Source organism: Salvelinus fontinalis, chromosome 2 (assembly GCF_029448725.1).
Source record: "Salvelinus fontinalis isolate EN_2023a chromosome 2, ASM2944872v1, whole genome shotgun sequence".
In the NCBI taxonomy this organism is placed as follows: domain Eukaryota; kingdom Metazoa; phylum Chordata; class Actinopteri; order Salmoniformes; family Salmonidae; genus Salvelinus; species Salvelinus fontinalis.
The window spans coordinates 30,680,135-30,699,330 of record NC_074666.1 but is presented as its reverse complement, the minus strand read 5'-3'; the positions used below and the strand labels follow the sequence as shown (position 1 = coordinate 30,699,330).

Genomic DNA, 19,196 nt, shown 5'->3' with positions numbered 1-19,196 from the left:
GGGTTTGATGATTGAACATTGAAGATTGATTATGGGAATTATTGACAGAAACCTCAGACAGTAGCATAATGAGGGAGAGGTTAGAGAGACATTAGTTATACCAGACAAGTCCTCTATGTACTGTATTTGTTCCACTGTGTTATCTGGTGGCCATGGAAACCACTGCCCTATTGCAAAATGATGCCGGATATGTTGCTATGGGTGTCTAGCCAGTAGAACTCTTTGTACTCATCTTAAACTGAGGCAAGGTGTGCATACAGAAAACACTACCACGGCAACAAACTACTGTACAGTAATAACAGTATAGTATATCCTATAGAGATGTATGGACTCATGCCCAGGAATGTCAACAAAGCATAGAGTAACTAGCTCCAGTGTTCTATGGGATTTATGTTGGTGTTTAATTGTCCTCTCTCTTGTTGAAAAAAAAAAACAAGTAGTCAAGGTAAAGTAGTTTAATGAATATTCCTGGTATATTCTGTATTCTATCAATATAAGATAAAAGCATTGTCACAGGCACCTTTTGGGGTTGACTGAGGATTGGCCAGGAGGCATGGCGGTACTCTGTCGGCCATGTTGGATTGTTCTCATGCTGCCTGCTCAGAACAGATCAGTCAAAACTATTGGTTGTATTGAGGGTCAACTCTACTCAATACTTGGGATCACTCACTGGTACTCTGTGTTTTCCTGCTGTGGGAGGCAGTTGTCTCTGTGATCAATATACTAACGCTGCAGTGACTCTTCACCCAGTACTGTACATTATTACCACACGCACAACAGACCAAATTGGAGATGGATAGGAAAAACAAATTGTCCCAGTAGAATGTGACTTTGGCTCAGAGGATTAATGTGGCTGCATCACATCATTTCTGACAACTTTGACAGATCTGCAGTTCATTGAAGAAAAAAAGGCAAGAGCATACAATAGTAAAATGGTTGTTTATTTGTATGTTAGGGGGTCTAACACTTTGCCCTTTAGTCAATGGTAGAACATTTTTTTAGTGTGCATTTCAATGATTTGAAAGTCACATTTTTACAATTTTGTGAATGGTTTAAGGCCACTTCAGTTTAGTGCATGATTTAACAACACACCAAGGGAGAAGGTTCAACAAATCATTATTTTAAAACATGAAAGTGTGACAACATAATAATACAAAAGTGAAATAGTAAGTGAAAGATGAAGTACTGTTCATCAACAGCAAACCATGGGATTTGTCTGACTGAGAATGGTGTATGACGATGAAGGCCTTATGTGATCTGTATAATAGTGAATAAATTAAATCTTGTAAAATTGTCCTTAGACCTCCTGTGATTCCATGTGTGTGAGAGAACATCAAGTAAGATATTTCTGTACATTTGGCTGCATGATTAGGCAAGTGATGTCTGACACATTGCTTTATTCAATTGTTTTTGCCTATATAGCAGTTATTCTGATTTAATGGAACGATGACTGACAGGAGAGTTATATAATTTTGTGCGATTACAATTAAGTAAATGCATTTAAATTTCAATCTATGGTTATTTCAGAGATATCCCCTTAGATGTAAGGCCGAGGCTGCAGATCTGTAGGTTACTGGCTGCCTGTTATACCCCGTGGAAACCCTGGATTGCTGATGCTATGTATTGGCCAATAAGAGGGTTTTTGAAGCCACCGGTCAGCCATATTGGCACTCTCCAGAAGAAGCAGTCCTTAGTAATAAATGGAATTCTACAGTATTTCAATTAAATGTTTGAAGGACAAATGTATACTGAACAAAAATATAAACAGAACATGCAACAATTTCAAAGATTTTACTGAGTTACAGTTCATATGAGGAAATCAGTCAATTGAAATAAATGAATTAGGCCATAATCTATGGATTTCACATGACTGGGAATAGAGACAAGCATCTGTTGGTCACAGATAACTTTTTAAAAATAGGTAGGGACGTGGATCAGAAAACCGGTCAGTATCTGGTGTGACCACCATTTGCCTCATGCAGCGTGACACATATCCTTCACAGAGTTGATCAGGCTATTGATTGTGGAATGGCTGTGCGAAGTTGGTGGATATTGGCGGGAACTGGAACACACTGTAGTACACATCAATCCAGAGCATCCCAAACATGCTCAATGGGTGACATGTCTGGTGAGTATACAGGCCATGGAAGAACTGGGACATTTTCAGCTTCCAGGAATTGTGTACAGATCCTTGTGACATGGGGCTGTCCATTATCATGCTGAAACATGAGGTGATGGCAGCAGATGAATGGCACGACAATGGGCCTCAGGATCTCTTCACGGTATCTCTGCATTAAAATTGCCATCGATAAAATGCAATTGTGTTCGTTGTCCGTAGTTTATGCCTTCCCATACCATAACCCCACCGTCACCATGGGGCACTCTGTTGAACTGCATTGTTGGTTAAGGGATTGTAAGTAAGCATTTCACTGTTGTATTCGGCGCATGCAACTAATAAAAATGCATTTGATTTGTTCACAACGTTGACATCAGCAAACCGCTCGCCCACACGACACCATACATGTGGTCAATACACGGTTGTGAGGGCGGTTGAACTCACTGCCAAATTCTCTAAAACTACGTTGGAGGTAGCTTATCGCATCTGTGGCATTGGGTTGTGACAAAACTGCACATTTTAGAGTGGCCTTTTATTGTCCCCAGCACAAGGTGTACCTGTGTAATGATCATGCTGTTTAATCAGCTTCTTGATATGCCACGCCTGTCAGGTGGATGGATTATCTTGGCAAAGGAGAAATGCTCACTAACAGGGATTTAAACAAATTTATGCACAACATTTGAGAGAAATGCCGGGATCATTTATTTTACCTCATGATACATGGGACCAACACTTTACATGTAGCTTTATAGTTTTGTTCAGTGTACATGTATTTAAGTATTTTCTTAATGTAGTGGGGACAATAACATTAGAACTTTAAAAAAATGTATACTTTATGTTTAGCTCACATAATATAATGTAAAAGTATGCATTAAGGTGTGTGTAATATAAAAAATGTGGCAAAAACAAATGTAGACATTAACAAATGCATTTCTATAGCTTCCAAAATATTTGGAGGCACAGTGGCTTCATCTAGACTCTAGAGTATACATCTAGAGTATATATAAACTGTTGGTCTCGCCCTCCCGGAAAGATCTGTATCATGTTCTGCCCATGTGTTTATTTACCTCTATGCACACATTTTTGTGGTCAACCTCCATTCGATTTCTTACTGTCAATTGTAAATTATAATTCTACCGTGAAACTTCCATGCAGCATCTGCATGCCAACCATGTGATCTCATTCAGTTGCATGGGGATATGCATTTACATGTTCTTAGTTATGTACAGTGTTGTTTTGAATTATGTACAGTGAGCAAATTGTTTAGAAGATGGTGTTAATAAATCTGTGTTTTGTTTAAATCAAAGTACATACAGTGCCTTCACATCCCTTGACTTTTTCCACATTTTGTTGTTTTACAGCCTTGATTTTCAAATGGATATGTCACGAATGTCGTCGGGAGAAGGAGAAGAGGACCAAAGTGCAGCGTGATAAGTATTCATAATACTTTTAATAAATATGAACACTCGAACAAAAACGACAAAACGAACAGTTCTGAAAGGTGCAACTAAACAGAAAGTAACCACCCACAACCAAAGTGTGAAAACAGGCTACCTAAGTATTGTTCTCAATCAGAGACAACGATTGACAGCTGCCTCTGATTGGGAACCATACCAGGCCAAACACAATAGAAATAGAAAACATAGACATACAAACATAGAATGCCCACCCACATAACACCCTGACCAAACAAAAAATAGAAACATACAAAGCAATCTATGGTCAGGGCGTGACAGGATTAAAATACTCCATAATGTCAAAGTGGATTAAATTTTTTTTTTTTTTTTAAAGTATTTAAAAATTAAAATCTGAAATGTCTTGAGTCAAGCCTAATAAATCCAGGAGAATAATGCTCTTAAAAAGTCACATAAATTGCATGGACTCACTGTGTACAATAATAGTGTTTAACATAATTTTTTAATGACTACCTCATCTCTGTATCCACACAATTAATTATCTGTAAGGTCCCTCAGTCGAGCAATGAATTTCAAACACAGATTCAACCACAAAGACTATGGAGGTTTTCCAATGCCTCTCAAAGAATGGCACCTATTGGTAGATGGGTAAAGCAGACATTGAATATCCCTTTGAGCATGGTGAAGTTATTAATTACACTTTGGATGGTGTATCTATACACCCAGTCACAACAAAGATACAGGCGTCCTTCCTAACTCAGTTGCCAGAAAGGAAGGAAACCGCTCAGGGATTTCACCATGAGGACAATGGTGACTTTACTTTATGGTAACAGTTACAGAGTTTAATGGCTGTCATATGAGAAAACTAAGGATGGATCAACAACATTGTAGTTAATCCACAATACTAAATATCCCAAAACATGCATCCTGTTTGCAACAAGACACTAAAGTAATTTTGCAAAAAATGTGGCAAAGCAAATTTGACCAGAATACAAAGTGTTATGCTTGGAGCAAATCCAATACAACACATTACTGGTACCACTTTCCATATTTTCAAGCATAATGGTGGCTGCATCATGTTATGAGTAGGCTTGTAATCGTTCAGGACTGGGGAGTTTTTCAGGTTAAAAAAGAAACAGAATGGAGCTAAACACAGGCAAAATCCAAGAGGAAAACCTGGTTCTGTTTGCTTTTCACCAGACACTGAGATATGAATTCACCTTTCAGCAGTACAATAACCTAAAACACAAGGCCAAATCTACACTAGTGTTGATTACCAAGAAGACAGTGAATGTTCCCGAGTTTCAGTTTCGACTTAAATCTACTTGAAAATCTATGGCAAGACCTGAAAATGGTTGTCTAGCAATGAAAAACAACCAATTTGACAGAGGTTGAAGAATTTTGAAAAGAATAAATGAGCAAATGTTGCACAATCCAGGTGTGGAAATCTCTTAGAGACTTACCCCCAAAGAAAATCAAGATATATAGAAAATAAAACACTAATATATATATTTTTTTACAAATATTTGATTTTTTTCTGCAACTTTGACATTACAGAGTATTTTGTGTGGATCGTAGACAACAAATTACAATTAAATCAATTTAATCCCACTTTGTAAAAAATGGGGAAACGTTAAGGGGTGTGAGTACTTTCTGAAGGCATTATAATTTGCCTAGTGGCACACGTTGTTGACTCATGACACGTTGTTGACATGAGAGAAAAAATGTGATCATTCGCACAATCATCCTAAAATCTCATAAGAAATATGGTGGTGTTTTTGTCTTACAGTAACATTATATTTGGTATAATACTATCATTATGTGGTCTTGTAGAAATGTATTCAACTTTGATCTAACTTTTTTAAGCAAGCACCATTCTCCATGAGTAGAGCAGAGAATGTGCATAAGTAGAGAATCCTGCACATGAGCAGAAGCTTCAGGACCTTTAGCCCCAGGGAAGAAAGGTCCACAGCCACTCTGTTAGGACACTGCTGACCTGCAAAACGACTACTAAAAACTCAAACTGACCCTTACCTTAACCCTAACCTTTACCTAATTTTAACCAATTCTGAAATTAAATATTGGTTTGCAGATCAGGGGTGTCCGTATAGCCTTTTCCACTTGACTGATGTAAAGATAGTGTCAGTTATAAAGCTGAGGTGGAACTCTGCTGGAGCTCCTAATGTGCGGGTTAAATATTTAGGGAATAGTTAAGGTGCCATTGAAATGCATCGATAATTTGCTGTCTGCATTTACAACTTTTGAAGGGTGACTGGTCTGGGTAAATCTCATCAGGTTTGAATGTTCTGATGCCACCTGGTGGCTACATAGCTGTAGGGCCGCACCACCATCATACTACCTATGAAGTTGCACTGAATCACACTTACGTCAGTGAATTCTGAGGTAACATATTTCATTGACTGATTCTTCATGATTGCTCACAGTGCTTGACTGGGACATCTTTAGGCTCCTATGGATTAAATTACTTGGACCAGTCCATAATACTTCAACTAATGTTACAAGAAATGTCAGGTGTGTCAAGTTGAAGTTTAATAAGAGTCTAAGCCTTTAGATGGAAATATCTACTAAGCTAACATATGTCATTGTTTTAATATGGCCATAACATAAGAAGGACCGTTTAGCTATTTTATTTTGAGTTTTAGGACCCCTGGAGGTATACCCCCCCCCCCCAAAAAAAAGAATGATCTGATGAAAAATAGAATTTGGCCTTACTGCTATTAGCCCATAGAAATGCTTTGAATAACACATTCATATATGGCAAAAAAAGATAGTCCAAAAATGAATCTAAAGGAAGTATGGTTTGAGGTGTCTGAAATGCATCTGAGAGATATAGGAAAGCTTCTGGGACAAAGACAAAGGTTACATGTGTAACCTTGGGTCCAAAAAAGCCTATTCAAGTCTATTCATTTTTTTTTTTTTACAGGACAGGTGAACTTCTCATGAGTCCTGTGAAGCTTGTCGGCGTTGTAGAGCAGAACGGTCAATATCTTCATTTTTGTGAGAATCTCAGTTTATCATAGTGGGGTCATATTAGTTTGTAACTCAAACCATTCGGATTTGACAGAAGTTTCCATGAGAAAAAATATTCAATCGGCACACCGAAGGGAATGACTTCAGACGAGTCCTGTGAACCTTGTTGGCGTCATAGAGCAAAACATCCGTGAGAGTCTCAGCTTTCCATAGTAGGGTCACATTCGTTTTTTGCTCAAACCGTTCAGACTTTACAGACATTTTCAGGAGAAGACAAGTTATAGGGGATAATCCTGTTCTGAAAAACAGCGCTGTACGTCAGCTGCCTTCCGCATATTCGGTGGAAGTCCGACATTGAGACGATTGAGATGCAGCCCATGCAAAAACCTAGAAGTTTCTAGCTTAATCAGACGGATTTTGATGAATTAAACTGTGATTAAAATAAGAATAAAACGGCGATTCCGTGTGGCCGCGGACATCAACCCTAGGGAGGAGAGGCAGTTGAGCTCCAGACAGACAGACCAGTATACTGATACGATAGTAGCGTAGCTCCAGTCTCTTTAATTACACTGAACAAAAATATAAACGCAACATGTAAAGTGTTAGTCCCATGTTTCATGTGCTGAAATAAAGGATTTTAGAAATGTTCCATATGCACTAAAAGCATATTTCGCTTACATTTTTGGCACAAATTTGTTTGCATTTCTCCTTTGCCAAGATAATCCATCTATCCGACAGGTGTGGCATATCAAGAAGCTGATTAAACAGCCTGATCATTACATAGGCACATCTTGTGCTGGGGATAATAAAAGGCCACGCTAAAATGTGTCAATGCCACAGATATCTGAAGTTTTGAGGGAGCGTGCAATTGGCATGCTGACTGCAGGAATGTCCACCAGATCTATTACCAAAGAATTTAATGTTAATTTCTCTACCAATGTCGTTTTGTTGAATTTGGCAGCACGACCAACCGGCCTCACAACTGCAGACCATGTGTAATGCGTTATGTGGGCGAGCGGTTTGCTTATGTCAACCTTGTGAACAGAGTGCCACGTCTTTGTGGTATGGGCAGGCATAACCCATGGACAACAAACGCAATTATATTTTATCTATGGCAATTTGAATCCACGGAGATCCTGTGATGAGATCCTGAGGCCGCCCTCATCATCACCTCATGTTTCAGCATGATAATGCTGTCATCAAGGAAAAGGGTGGCTACATTGAAGAATCACAAATATAACATATATTTTGATTTGTTTAACACTTTTTGGTCACTACATTATTCCATGTGTTATTCCATAGTTTTGATGTCTCACTATTATTTTACAATGTAGAAAATAGTAAAAATAAAGAAACACCCTTGAATGATTAGATGTGTCCAAACTTTTGACTGGTACTGTGTATGTTTGTGTGTGTGCGTGTTTACCATTGCCCAGGCTCTTGAGGGCTCTTCAGGGCTGATGAGCCTGGTCCTCCTCTGCGTTGAGTTGAGGCTGAGGAGCTCTGTCTGTCTGCGCATTCCTCTCCTCTCCTCGCTGTTTCCTTCCCTGCTAATTACTAATACAGATGCACCCGTGCCTTGTTTATCACTCAAAATACAGAAAGTGCTTCTATGCAGCTTGGCATGAAATAGAATCTGTATTATTATGGGATAAAATTGTAATGTGTACACAACACAATACATGACTCCTGGATTCTATTCATGTCTATCAGTGTTTCCTGCTGTCAGCAGATGAGATTACCTTTTCAGTCTTTAGCACATGGTCATCCATTACAATGGAAAGATGTACACAATCAAACCACAGTTGGGAAACCCTAGCTCAATCTTTGCCAAATCACACATAGGACCTATCATATTTAGCATTTTTACCACAGTATGTGTAAATATTGTAGTCTGGAGGAGTTTATAGGTATGTAAGGAGGTTACATAAAGATTCGCAACAGCCTCCTACATTTTCTGGATTTATCAATAATCCATTAAATATAACAGAGCTCTAGGTTCTTCTTGCGGTTGGCACTTTAAGAGGCTAACACTGTTACTGTACATCCCTGCTAGGGACTGATAGTCAGCAGAGGGAGCAGACAGCACTGCAGATCTATACTTTACTTTCAGCTGTGCTTTCATCAGCCTGCATGACCTTTGACGTCCGAGAATTCTTCCCAGTTTCTGACATGAGAATGCTCTTTAGAGGGCCTTTTCTCACCCCTGTGAGGGGCTAGTGCATTAGGCGGCCCTGTCAGGCTTTATTCAGAGAGGAACAAGGGGGAGAATATAACATGTCACATAGAGTTCACACGGTTGAACTTAATATCAGTCATGATTGATAAACAAAGCATAGGCTGTGACCCTGGGATACCAACGCTGGTGATTACTCAACGTTAGGTTTTGTGTTTGGTGCTCAACCTAACAGAACCTTCTGCAGTACCACAAGAGAACTAGATACAGCAAACCAGGAAGACTGAAACCTACCATAACCTTCAATAAAGCACCACAAGACACAGGAAACCAGAACGACACCGCATGTATACTGTATCACAAGGGCATAGAAAACGGATATGGAGATTTGCAGGTAACATGAGAGACGGATGTGTGTGTGTGTGTGTGTGTGTATGTGTGTTTGTGTACATATGGTAGCGGTCGTGAGGTGTGGAAATATAGTAAAATAGAGGACCCTTTGTGTATACAAGTTGAGAGACACAGCTGGGAGTTTCAACATAATACCAGGTTTATCCAGGTGCTCACCTGACCTGTGTTTTCACTCAACATAATTTCTTTGAATCTCCCCAGTTCCTGGGCTCCATACAGGGACAATGGTTGTCACAGAACACTGACTAAAACCGCTCGACCCACACAGGTGTCTTTGCTTCTAGTCCAGACCACAGTAACTACAGGATAGGAAGAGTCAACATCATTGGGGAGGAAACCTGTTTATTCACAGTTTGGTACATCTATGATATACAAGTAAGCTTGAACAAGTAATGGTGACCTACTATACAGGCGCCTCCCTTTTCCAACTATTCTTGCAGATGTATGAGGTAAAACTATATGCCATAATACACTGACACTATCATAAACATTAAATGTTACTTGACAGAATCACTTGTAACAGTTTGTGAAAAGATCATTTTGAATTATGTACAGTATGCTGTGGGAGATAACTATGACAAACATGCAGAGTGACAATCTAGACAATCAGCATACACACTCACAGTTGAGGCATAATATCAGTGCTGTACAGCTGACAACTTGAGAGTAAGAGAGAGTGTGACAGAAAGAGAGAAACAGAAAGGCATATACAGAGACCTCTGTGCCACCCTTGTTCACTCATCATCCATTGGCCATAATCTCATTTGAGGGATTGGTAGTGTGCACCTTCAGGGGAGCTGGAGGACATTAAAACAAGCATCAAAACAACACTGGCCTCAGGTAGGACACTGAGTACTATGGTGCTATAGACTTTTCACAGAACGCTTAGAGAGAGTGGGGCTAACTGAATTACTGAGAGGTGAGAACCCGGGAGAGGGTCAGGGAGAAGAGCATTAGGGAGATGGGTGTGGAGGCAAACCTAAAGTCAAATCAACAGCAGTACCACCGGTAACCTCTCGCAACATCACCTTATCCTGAGCCCTGTCCTCTCTGAGTGTGGAGAGTGCGTGTCTCATCTTTCAGAAGGAGTTGTCAGCATTGGTCTGTGGCCCTTCCTGCTCCTCTCTGATTGGCTGCTCAGACACCATGCTGAGACAGGTGTTAGTGTTGTGCTGTAATGCATGCTGGGAGAGCAGGCTGCTCTGGCGGCCCCGCCCTGTCAGGGGTCTCAGGTAGTCACGGAGGCGCAAGCGCACCTTGCTGTGCAGCGAGGCGTAGATGAAGGGGTTGTAGCAGGCAGAGCTCATGGCCAGCAGGTGACAGCACACCTGCAGCAGGTTGACGTGGCGTTTTCCCACCAGAAGGAAGTCCTGGTCCAGGTCCAGTAGCAGGTTGAGTACCTGCAAGGGCAGCCAGCAGAAGGCGAAGGAGAGCACAGACAGTACCAGCAAAGAGAAGGTCTTCCTCTTCGTCCTGTTCCAGCGATGCAGGCTGTGGGAGGGCGCCCCAGGGAGACAGCGCTGACGGAGCCGGGCTGTAATGCCGCAGTAGGCCACACTGACCGACAACAGGGGAAGCAGGTAGGAGGTGAGCAGGATGAAGAAGGAGTAGAGCAGCCGCAGGTGGTCTGAGTCTGGCCAGAACTCCTCACACACCACCAGCTCCAGCCCGCTGGGACGCAAGTCTACGTAGCGCGTGTGGAGGGAAGGAGGAGTTGCCAGGAGCAGGGACAGAAGCCACATCCCCACCGCCAGCGCCCCACACCCCCTCAGGGAGATCCTCCTCCTCACAGGGTGAACCACCACCACATAGCGGTCCACAGCGATGGCCGTGAGGGACAGCACAGAGACAAAGACGGTGGAGGTCTGCAGCAGGGGGACCAGGTGGCAGAGCGGCCGGCCAAACAGCCAGCCCTCAGACTCGAAGGCGTAGGAAGCAGTCAGAGGGACACAGCTCAGACACATGAGCAGGTCGCCTGCAGCCAGGTTGCCTATGAAGAAGTTGGTGGCGTTGTGGAGTTTCTTGTCAGCCAGGATGCATGCTAGTAGGAGGGAGTTGCCCACACAGGCCACGGCCACCAGGAGGCAGTAGAGAGGGATGAACAGAGGGCGGTAGCTCAGCAGTAACTGCAGACCTGAGAACAACTCTACTGGGTCACTGCGGTTCAGAGGAGGTACTGCCAGGCTGGCATTGGAGGAGCCACCCACAGACCTCTCCAACACTGGCTCCATCTCTAACCAGAACTGGTAAATAGAATGAAGATACACACAGCTGTGTGTGAGTGTTTTAAGCCAATCACTGATTTACAATTTGAGAGAGCTTTATTTTTTTGCAGTACAATAATAAAAAAACTAAAGGTGGGTTGAAGCTTTCTGAAATTAAAAAACAGAAATATGCATGTAAAGAAATAGAGCAAAGAGCACTATGTATTTTCCTCAATGAGACTACAGTAACTGTTGGATGATTTTTATGGAAATCCTACTATTCAGCATAAGATCATTTCCTAGGAAAGCGATACAACAATATTGGATAAAAACAGCTGTACACAGTTCCATTACTCAAGTGCAATATGGGAAAATGCCAATCTCTTTAACATTTTAAATAATTTGAAATCCTGTTGATTATCCCAGGTAGAGCAACAGCTGTGTCCAATCAAACCTACAACAGAACTGCTGGTATTTTAGTTTGATAATCTGGGATTATATAGCTGGTGGAACTGTCCACTGGCTATTTCTGATTATTATTATTTTAATTGATAAATAGACTTTAAATACATTCCCAATGTATGCCGTTTTCTATTCCAGTGACTGGAATTCTGTTCTATTCTGTTTCATCTATCATTATCTCTATAACACAAAACACATTTTTGTAGAGACAATAAGAGGTTTAGAGTATTTGCAAGTAAAGGAGAGTGTACAGTACCTGTGCAGAGGTTTGCAATCCTGTAGTGTAGAGATGAGTGTTCTGTGTTCTCTTCTCTCAGCTCTCACCCTGATGGCTCCTATCTGTCTGTTTGTCTGCCTGCCTGCCTGTCTGTTGTCTGTCCGTCTGTCCGTCTGTCCATCCATTCAACCTGTCAGTCCTTCACTCTCTTCTACTTGGCTTTGATCTGCGCAGTGTTCTCAAACCTGGAGCAGCTGCCTCCCTCCACTCTGAGTGGGTGTCTGTGTGTGAGAGTGGGTGTCTGTGTGAGTGATTGGGTGTCTGTGTGTGAGTGTGTGAACTGTGTGCTCTCCCCTTACTGCTCTCTCTGTCTAACCTCATCAGTGTGCTATCGACACACACCTCATATTACCTGCAAATATATATATCTTTATCCATTTGCTATGTGTTTCTGTGTCTTGTTTATGGTAGGTTTCTGTCTCTGGTATGCTTTATGTACAGTACACACAAAATGTGAAAATCCACACAGCTCCCCACTGTTGTCCATCTCTGTTGCGTTTCCTTGTTGTGATATTAGGGAGAGGCAATCAGAGCCAAAGACCAGGGGTAATCCTACAGACCTACACACCACAGTAAACCTTCAGCTGAGAGAGAGTGCTAAGTCACCATACATGTAGAAGCAAAATGCGGCTCTGTACTTTCTATAATTTTCTAACAGACTCCTGCAGTCCAAGCCTGAAAACAGACACAGCCAGACTCAAAGCAGTATTCAGTAGGAGTAGGATTAGGATGGGAACACAAGGTACTAACATAAAGTAGTTTTTGGAGTGTTTTCAGCAAAACAAAATGACAATCCCATTAACTATAAACAAACCTGACTTCCCCATTCAAATATACTGTAGCCTAAGAAGTCAGAAGAGAGACTATGGAGTGATTTCAGTGCCAACAGAAATTTAATTTGAATAACATTATTTTGAATTTGTATTAAGATATTTAATTTGAATTAAATATTTTTGAAATTGTAATGCACAAATCAGGACATTTCTAGAATTTGAAGACATTTGTGGCATAGCCCAAAGCCAGTAGGGGGGTCCAGGGGCATCCTACCCTTGCAAAAAAAAAAAAAAAGGAATTTCAACAGTATAATGCATGAATTTTGTGCACTTTGAGATTAACATTAAAGAGATTAGATCTTTTTGCACCTTCCCACCTGCCACAGCAGACACTGCCAGTACTCCATTACAGTAGCTACTGTGAGTTTCTCTACTCTGGAACACTCTCTACTGATGAGTCAGTCTACATGGAGGAGGTCAGAGACTTAGCAGTGTGGTGTCAGGACAATAACTCTCCCTCAACGTAAGTAAGACCAAGGACCTGATTGTGGACTATAGGAGAAAGAGGGGAAAGCACACCCCATCCACATGGCTGTTGTAGAGCGGGTCGAGAGTTTCAATTTCCTTGGCGTCCACATTACTAATGATTTAACATGGTCCACACACACCCATACAGTCAGGAAGAGGGCACGCCAGCACCTCTTCCCCACAGGAGGCTGAAAATATTTGGCATAGGCCCTCGGATCCTCAAAACATTCTACAGATGCAACATTGAGAGCATCTTGACTGGCTGCATCACCGCTTGGTATGGCAAATGCACTGCTCTTGACTTATTATCTATCCTGATGCCTAGTCACTTTACACTGCCTTCATGTACATATCTACCTCTGCACATTGATCTGGTACTGCTACTCCCTGTATATAGCTACGTTCTTCTGTATTTTATTGCATTCTATTGTGTTACTATTTTTTTTAACTGTCATTGGGAAGGGTTCGTAAACAAACATTTCATGGTAAAGTCTACACCAGTTGTATTCAGCGCATGTGACAAATACAATTTGATTTGACTCTGGAACACAGATAGTGCATTCGCAAAGTATTCAGACCCATTGACTTTTTCCACATTTTGTTACTTTACAGCCTTACTCTAAAATTGATTAAATAAAAACATTCCCTCATCAATCTACACACAATACCCCATAATGATAAGCAAAAACAGGTTTTTATACATTTTTATATAAAAAAAATATATACCTTATTCACATAAGTATTCAGAACCTTTGCAATAAGACTCGAAAAACCTTCCAACAGGACAATGACCCTAAGCACACAGCCAAGACAACGCAGGAATGGCTTTGGGACGAGTCTGAATGTCCTTGAGCGGCCCAGCCAGAACCCAATCGAACATCTCTGGACAGACCTGAAAATACCTGTGCAGCGACACTCTCTATCCAACCTGACAGAGCTTGAGAGGATATGCAGAGAAGAATGGGAGAAACTCCCCAAATACAGGTGTGCCAAGCTTATATCGTCATACCCAAGAAGACTGAAGGCTGTAATTTCTGCCAAAGGTGCTTCAACTAAGCACTGAGTAAAGGGTCTGAATAGTTATGTAAATGTGATATTTAAGTTTTCTATTTTTAATACATTTGCAAACATTTCTAAAAGCCTGTTTTTGCTTTTTCATTGTGTGTAGATTGATGAGGGATAAAAAATATATATATTTTTGAATAAGGCTGTAACGTAACAAAATATGGAAAAAGTCAAGGGTTCTGAATATTTTCCGAATGCACTGTACATCTACAATGTATTGCCAAAAACCTCCATACCTCTCAGTAACTTCAAACAGACTCTGACCAGACCATTGAGCCAAACTGATTAAAGAATCCCACAGTACTCAAACACCCTCTCTCTCTCTCACACACACACATACTGTGCAGTAATTAGACTCCACAGAGCAGATTTAAGTGATACAGTCTACCAGAGGTGGGACCAAGTCATTGTTTTTCAAGTCACAAGTAAGTCTAAAGTCTTAGCACTCAAGTCCCAAGTCAAGTCCCAAGTCATGACAGGCTAGAACGAGTCAAGTCTCAAGTCAAGACCGACAAGTCTCAAGTCCTAAATTTTGAGTTGAGCTCTCACCAAATGTAATACCATTTCATATTTTTAACAGGAGTAATAGCAGTAACATCAGGCAGTATTTAGGTTACCAACTGCCTAGACAGTTGTAGCTCAATCTTGGGTGCAATGATCACGTTCCCACACTGACTGACTGTGTGGAGGCTCATTGATTTAATGTTACGTTAGCCTACATGCTACACGAGCAAAGTTATATATAGCTGTCGGCTATATTAGCCACAACTTACCGTTCTTTATGCAGCTTCAAATGTCAAACAAAGTTGGAAGTTGTTGCGCCTCCGTCTGTAATTTTCTTCCCACATGTTTTGTAAGTTGCAATCCGTTCTTTGTTGACTACAGCGTAGTCAGCGTAGTCTAAAATAATAATTTGGGGTATCATCTTTCCAAGAGCTCCGACTTAATTCACCCACTGACATTCCTCTGCACTGCCACACACAACTTTTTCTCAGCTGGCACAATTTGATTGGCTGCTGTCCGATTCAAACTGTAATATGTTAAAGGAAGAGTTGATGCACTGCACACTTTTTTCAATAGCATCATTTTTAATATTTGGGCTTGGGGAGGGTATCAAGTCAGTTCGAGTCAAAAGGCTCATGTCCAAGTTAAGTCACGAGTCATTGGTGTTAAAATCAAAGTCGAGTTGCAAGTCATCATATTTGTTACTTGAGTCTGACTCGAGTCCAAGTCATTTGACGAGTCCACACCTCTGCAGTCTACTGTGTGCTCACCCCATCGCTTTCTCTGTGTCATCTGTTGGTGTCGCTTTTGTCTACCCTCCTCTCTCATCCTGTCCTGGTTGTAAAATGTGTAAAAGTAAACAAGTGTTTTAATAATAAATTGACTGGCTTTTCACAACAGACAACAGACTTTCAGCATGCTTATAGAGGAGGGCACTCAACATGTACTGCACTGACACAAATGTGACCGACCTGCTCGATTCGGTCGTATGTATCAAATTGTCATATGTAGCAAAAAATGAAATCTTGTTTTTTACATTGGATAAAAGTAGAGACTGAGCTAGAAAATGGTATATCATACACTACAGTTGCGAAACAATGGGAAAGTAATTATACTTTGAAAGCTGATAAACTTGTAACACTTTTGAGAAAATGGCCCTTGAATGTTTTGGTACACCCACTGAAGAGCTCTGCTTTGTCTACAACCATTCAGAATCGTTCACATCCTCTTAAGACTTAGCCCCACCCTTCTCTTTAAGGACTCAAATGTGAGGCCATGTGCTTTCCAGAGTGAGTGTACTAAACAACTAAAGATTAAGACTAAAGGCTGGCTTTTACACAAAAACGGCAGCCTGGTGGTCCAAAATAGCATACCTGGTGTATTTTAACACCAACAAACCCATCCGTTTAAAAATGAATTTAGTATATGTCAATCTAGCAAACCAGGCAACTAGAAGCAACTTTCTAAACAATGTTTTGGTTAGTTTCTAGCTTGTTAGCTAACTAGCTATTATTAAGTTAGATGGCTAGCCAGTTCAAATAATGAAAATATCATAGAGCTGACAACATCTTAACTTTAACTAATTTCTATTTGCTATTACAAGAAAATAAACTCACAAAAATATAATTACAAGTTAATTGCATGCTAATTACAGAAAATAGCTTACGATTCTGAGTGTCACGAAATTAAAGCGGGACATTCTACCGGAAAACTTTGAAGTTGGACACTGTCTCATTGGCCTGACGCTATATCCTAACTTCACTTTGTTGAAGGTCATGTTGTTATTCACATTACCGTCTCTGGTAAACAAACATTATATCACATAAACTCTTATATTTTTTTTTAAACATGCACAGGATACAGAAGGTGTAAATGGTACAGTGAAATGGTTACTTGCATAGTGGAGGCTTTTGTTTAGACATGTAGCTAGCTAGCTAAACAATGAACCATGATCACAACTCATAACGTTACTACCTTGCATGAATCGGCTGTTAGCTAAAGCCAACCAACTAGTTAGGTTCAATGTTAGCTAGCTAGCTAACATTAGCCTAAAACTAGCAATGCAAATGGTTCTGAGATACAAATAATATTACTACACAAATCAATCACGTAACACTAGCTATCGAGCCAACCAGCTAACGTTAGCTTGCTAGCTAAAAGTACGTTTTAACTTAATGAAAAAAACTTAATGACAAAACAAAACAAATGTATAATATCTGAAAATGTAGCTAGCTAAACTCTCTTACCCGTATACATGGATGAACGCTTCTCCGTCTCTGTCATGGATGCCATGATTGCCCTTAGTTTGAAGATATAATCCGGAGACAGGTGTTTTATACAACAGCCTTCTTCTGTGTGTTCTCTTTTTGAGTCCCTCCACAATATTTGCAATAAAACACCAGAATTTTCTCCATCTCCTTAGCCATCATACTTTGATTCCACCGGGCATTCCACCTCATTTCAAAACTTGGTCCTCCAGAAAGGGAAGAGCATTGGTAAAACTTATGCAGTTCTTTGTGATATCTTTCAAAAAATATGTATTAGAAAAAGGATTACCTACACATACTAAGCAGCTCATGTTATAGACCGAAGCGTGCTACATGGCAGACCAATCCAAACTCATCTCCCGGCATGTCCAGCCTATCCATTATCTCAGCCAATCATGGCTATTGGGAAGGTTCCTGACTTTTTCTATGGCTAAACCAACTAGGCTCGTAATTTAGCAGTTTTATTTGCATTAACAGATGCATACACGTTTGTAATGAAGGCACATGAAAGTTCACATGTTCCAGAAGGCATTTCTGCCAAAAAACAAATTTTCATAAAAAGTAAATGTTTACATTCAAATGCCTCTCCTGTGAAGTAGTGACGCATGACATACACCTAGTTTCCTGATACGAGTCACAATTTAATGATGATTGGTTGAAAGAAATTGATAAGAAGAAGATTGTGGTAGCTGCACTGTTAGATTTCAGTGCAGCCTTTGATATTATTGACCATAACCTGTTCTTGAGAAAAAGTATGTTTTCTGGCTTTTCAAAAGCCATGTTTTGGATTCGGAGCTACTGTACCTATCTAATAGAACTCAGCTGGTTTTCTTTAATGGAAACCTCTCTAATGTCAAACATGTAGGGTGTGGTGTACCGCAGAGCAGCTCTCTAGGCCCTCTACTATTTTGTTTACCAATGACCTGCCACTGGCATTAACCTGTCTAGGACTGGGAACCCCCGTTCCGCTAGCGGAACCCCTTGCCAACAGCCAAGGAAATTGCAGGGCGCCAAATTCAATCAACAGAAATCTCATAATTCAATTTTCTCAAACATACAAGTATTAGACACCATTTTAAAGATACAATTCTCGTTAATCCAACCACAGTGTCAGATTTCAAAAAAGCATTTAGGCGAAAGCAGAACATATCATTATGTTAGGTCAGCAACTAGTCACAGAAAGCATACAGCGATTTTCCAACCAAAGAGAGGAGTCACAAAAAGCAGAAATATTGATAAAATGAATCACTAACCTTTGATATTCTTCATCAGATGACACTCCCGGGACAACATGTTACACAATACATATTTATATCCAAAAATCTCAGTTTCCATTTGGCTTTGCCTCCAAAACATCCCGTGAATTTGCACAGAGACACATCAAATCACAGAAATACTCATAATAAACATTGATAAAAGATACAAGTGTTATTCACAGATTTAAAGATATACTTCTCCTTGAAAGACGAAGAGGTGGGACGCTAACAACAGCCAGTGAAACTGCAGGGCGCCAAATTCCAATACAGAAATACTCATTATAAAAATTCAGAAAACAAAAACATATTTTACATAGGTTTAAAGATTAATTTCTTGTGAATCCAACCATGGTGTCAGATTTAAAAAATGCTTTACGGCGAAAGCATACCTTACGATTATTTGAGAACATAGCCCAGCAGACAACTCATTACAAACAGTAAACAGCCAAGTAGACGAGTTACACAAGTCAGAAATAGAGATAAAATTAATCCCTTACCTTTGATGATCTTCATATGGTTGCACTCAGAAGACATTAATTTACTCAATAAATGTTAATTTTGTTCAATAAAGTCTCTTTATATCCAAAAACCTCCGTTATGTTCGCACGTTTTCTTCAGTAATCCACAGGCTCAAACGCAGTCACAACAGGCAGACAAAAAATCTAAATTGTATCCGTTAAGTAAAATAGAAACATGTTTATATTCAATCCTCAGGTTGTTTTTAGCCTAAATAATCGATAATATTTCAACC

The 19,196-nt window shown here is 40.3% G+C and overlaps 1 protein-coding gene across 1 annotated transcript; it reads right to left on the bottom strand.

Moving 5' to 3' along the window:
- Nucleotides 1-9,527: 9,527 nt before the first annotated feature.
- LOC129868759 (prolactin-releasing peptide receptor-like) lies at nt 9,528-11,340 on the bottom strand. Its single transcript, XM_055942977.1, has one exon. The coding sequence runs from the start codon at nt 11,338-11,340 to the stop codon at nt 10,189-10,191; it is 1,152 nt and encodes a 383-aa protein (XP_055798952.1). The 3' UTR covers nt 9,528-10,188.
- Between the last annotated feature and the right edge of the window lie 7,856 nt (nt 11,341-19,196).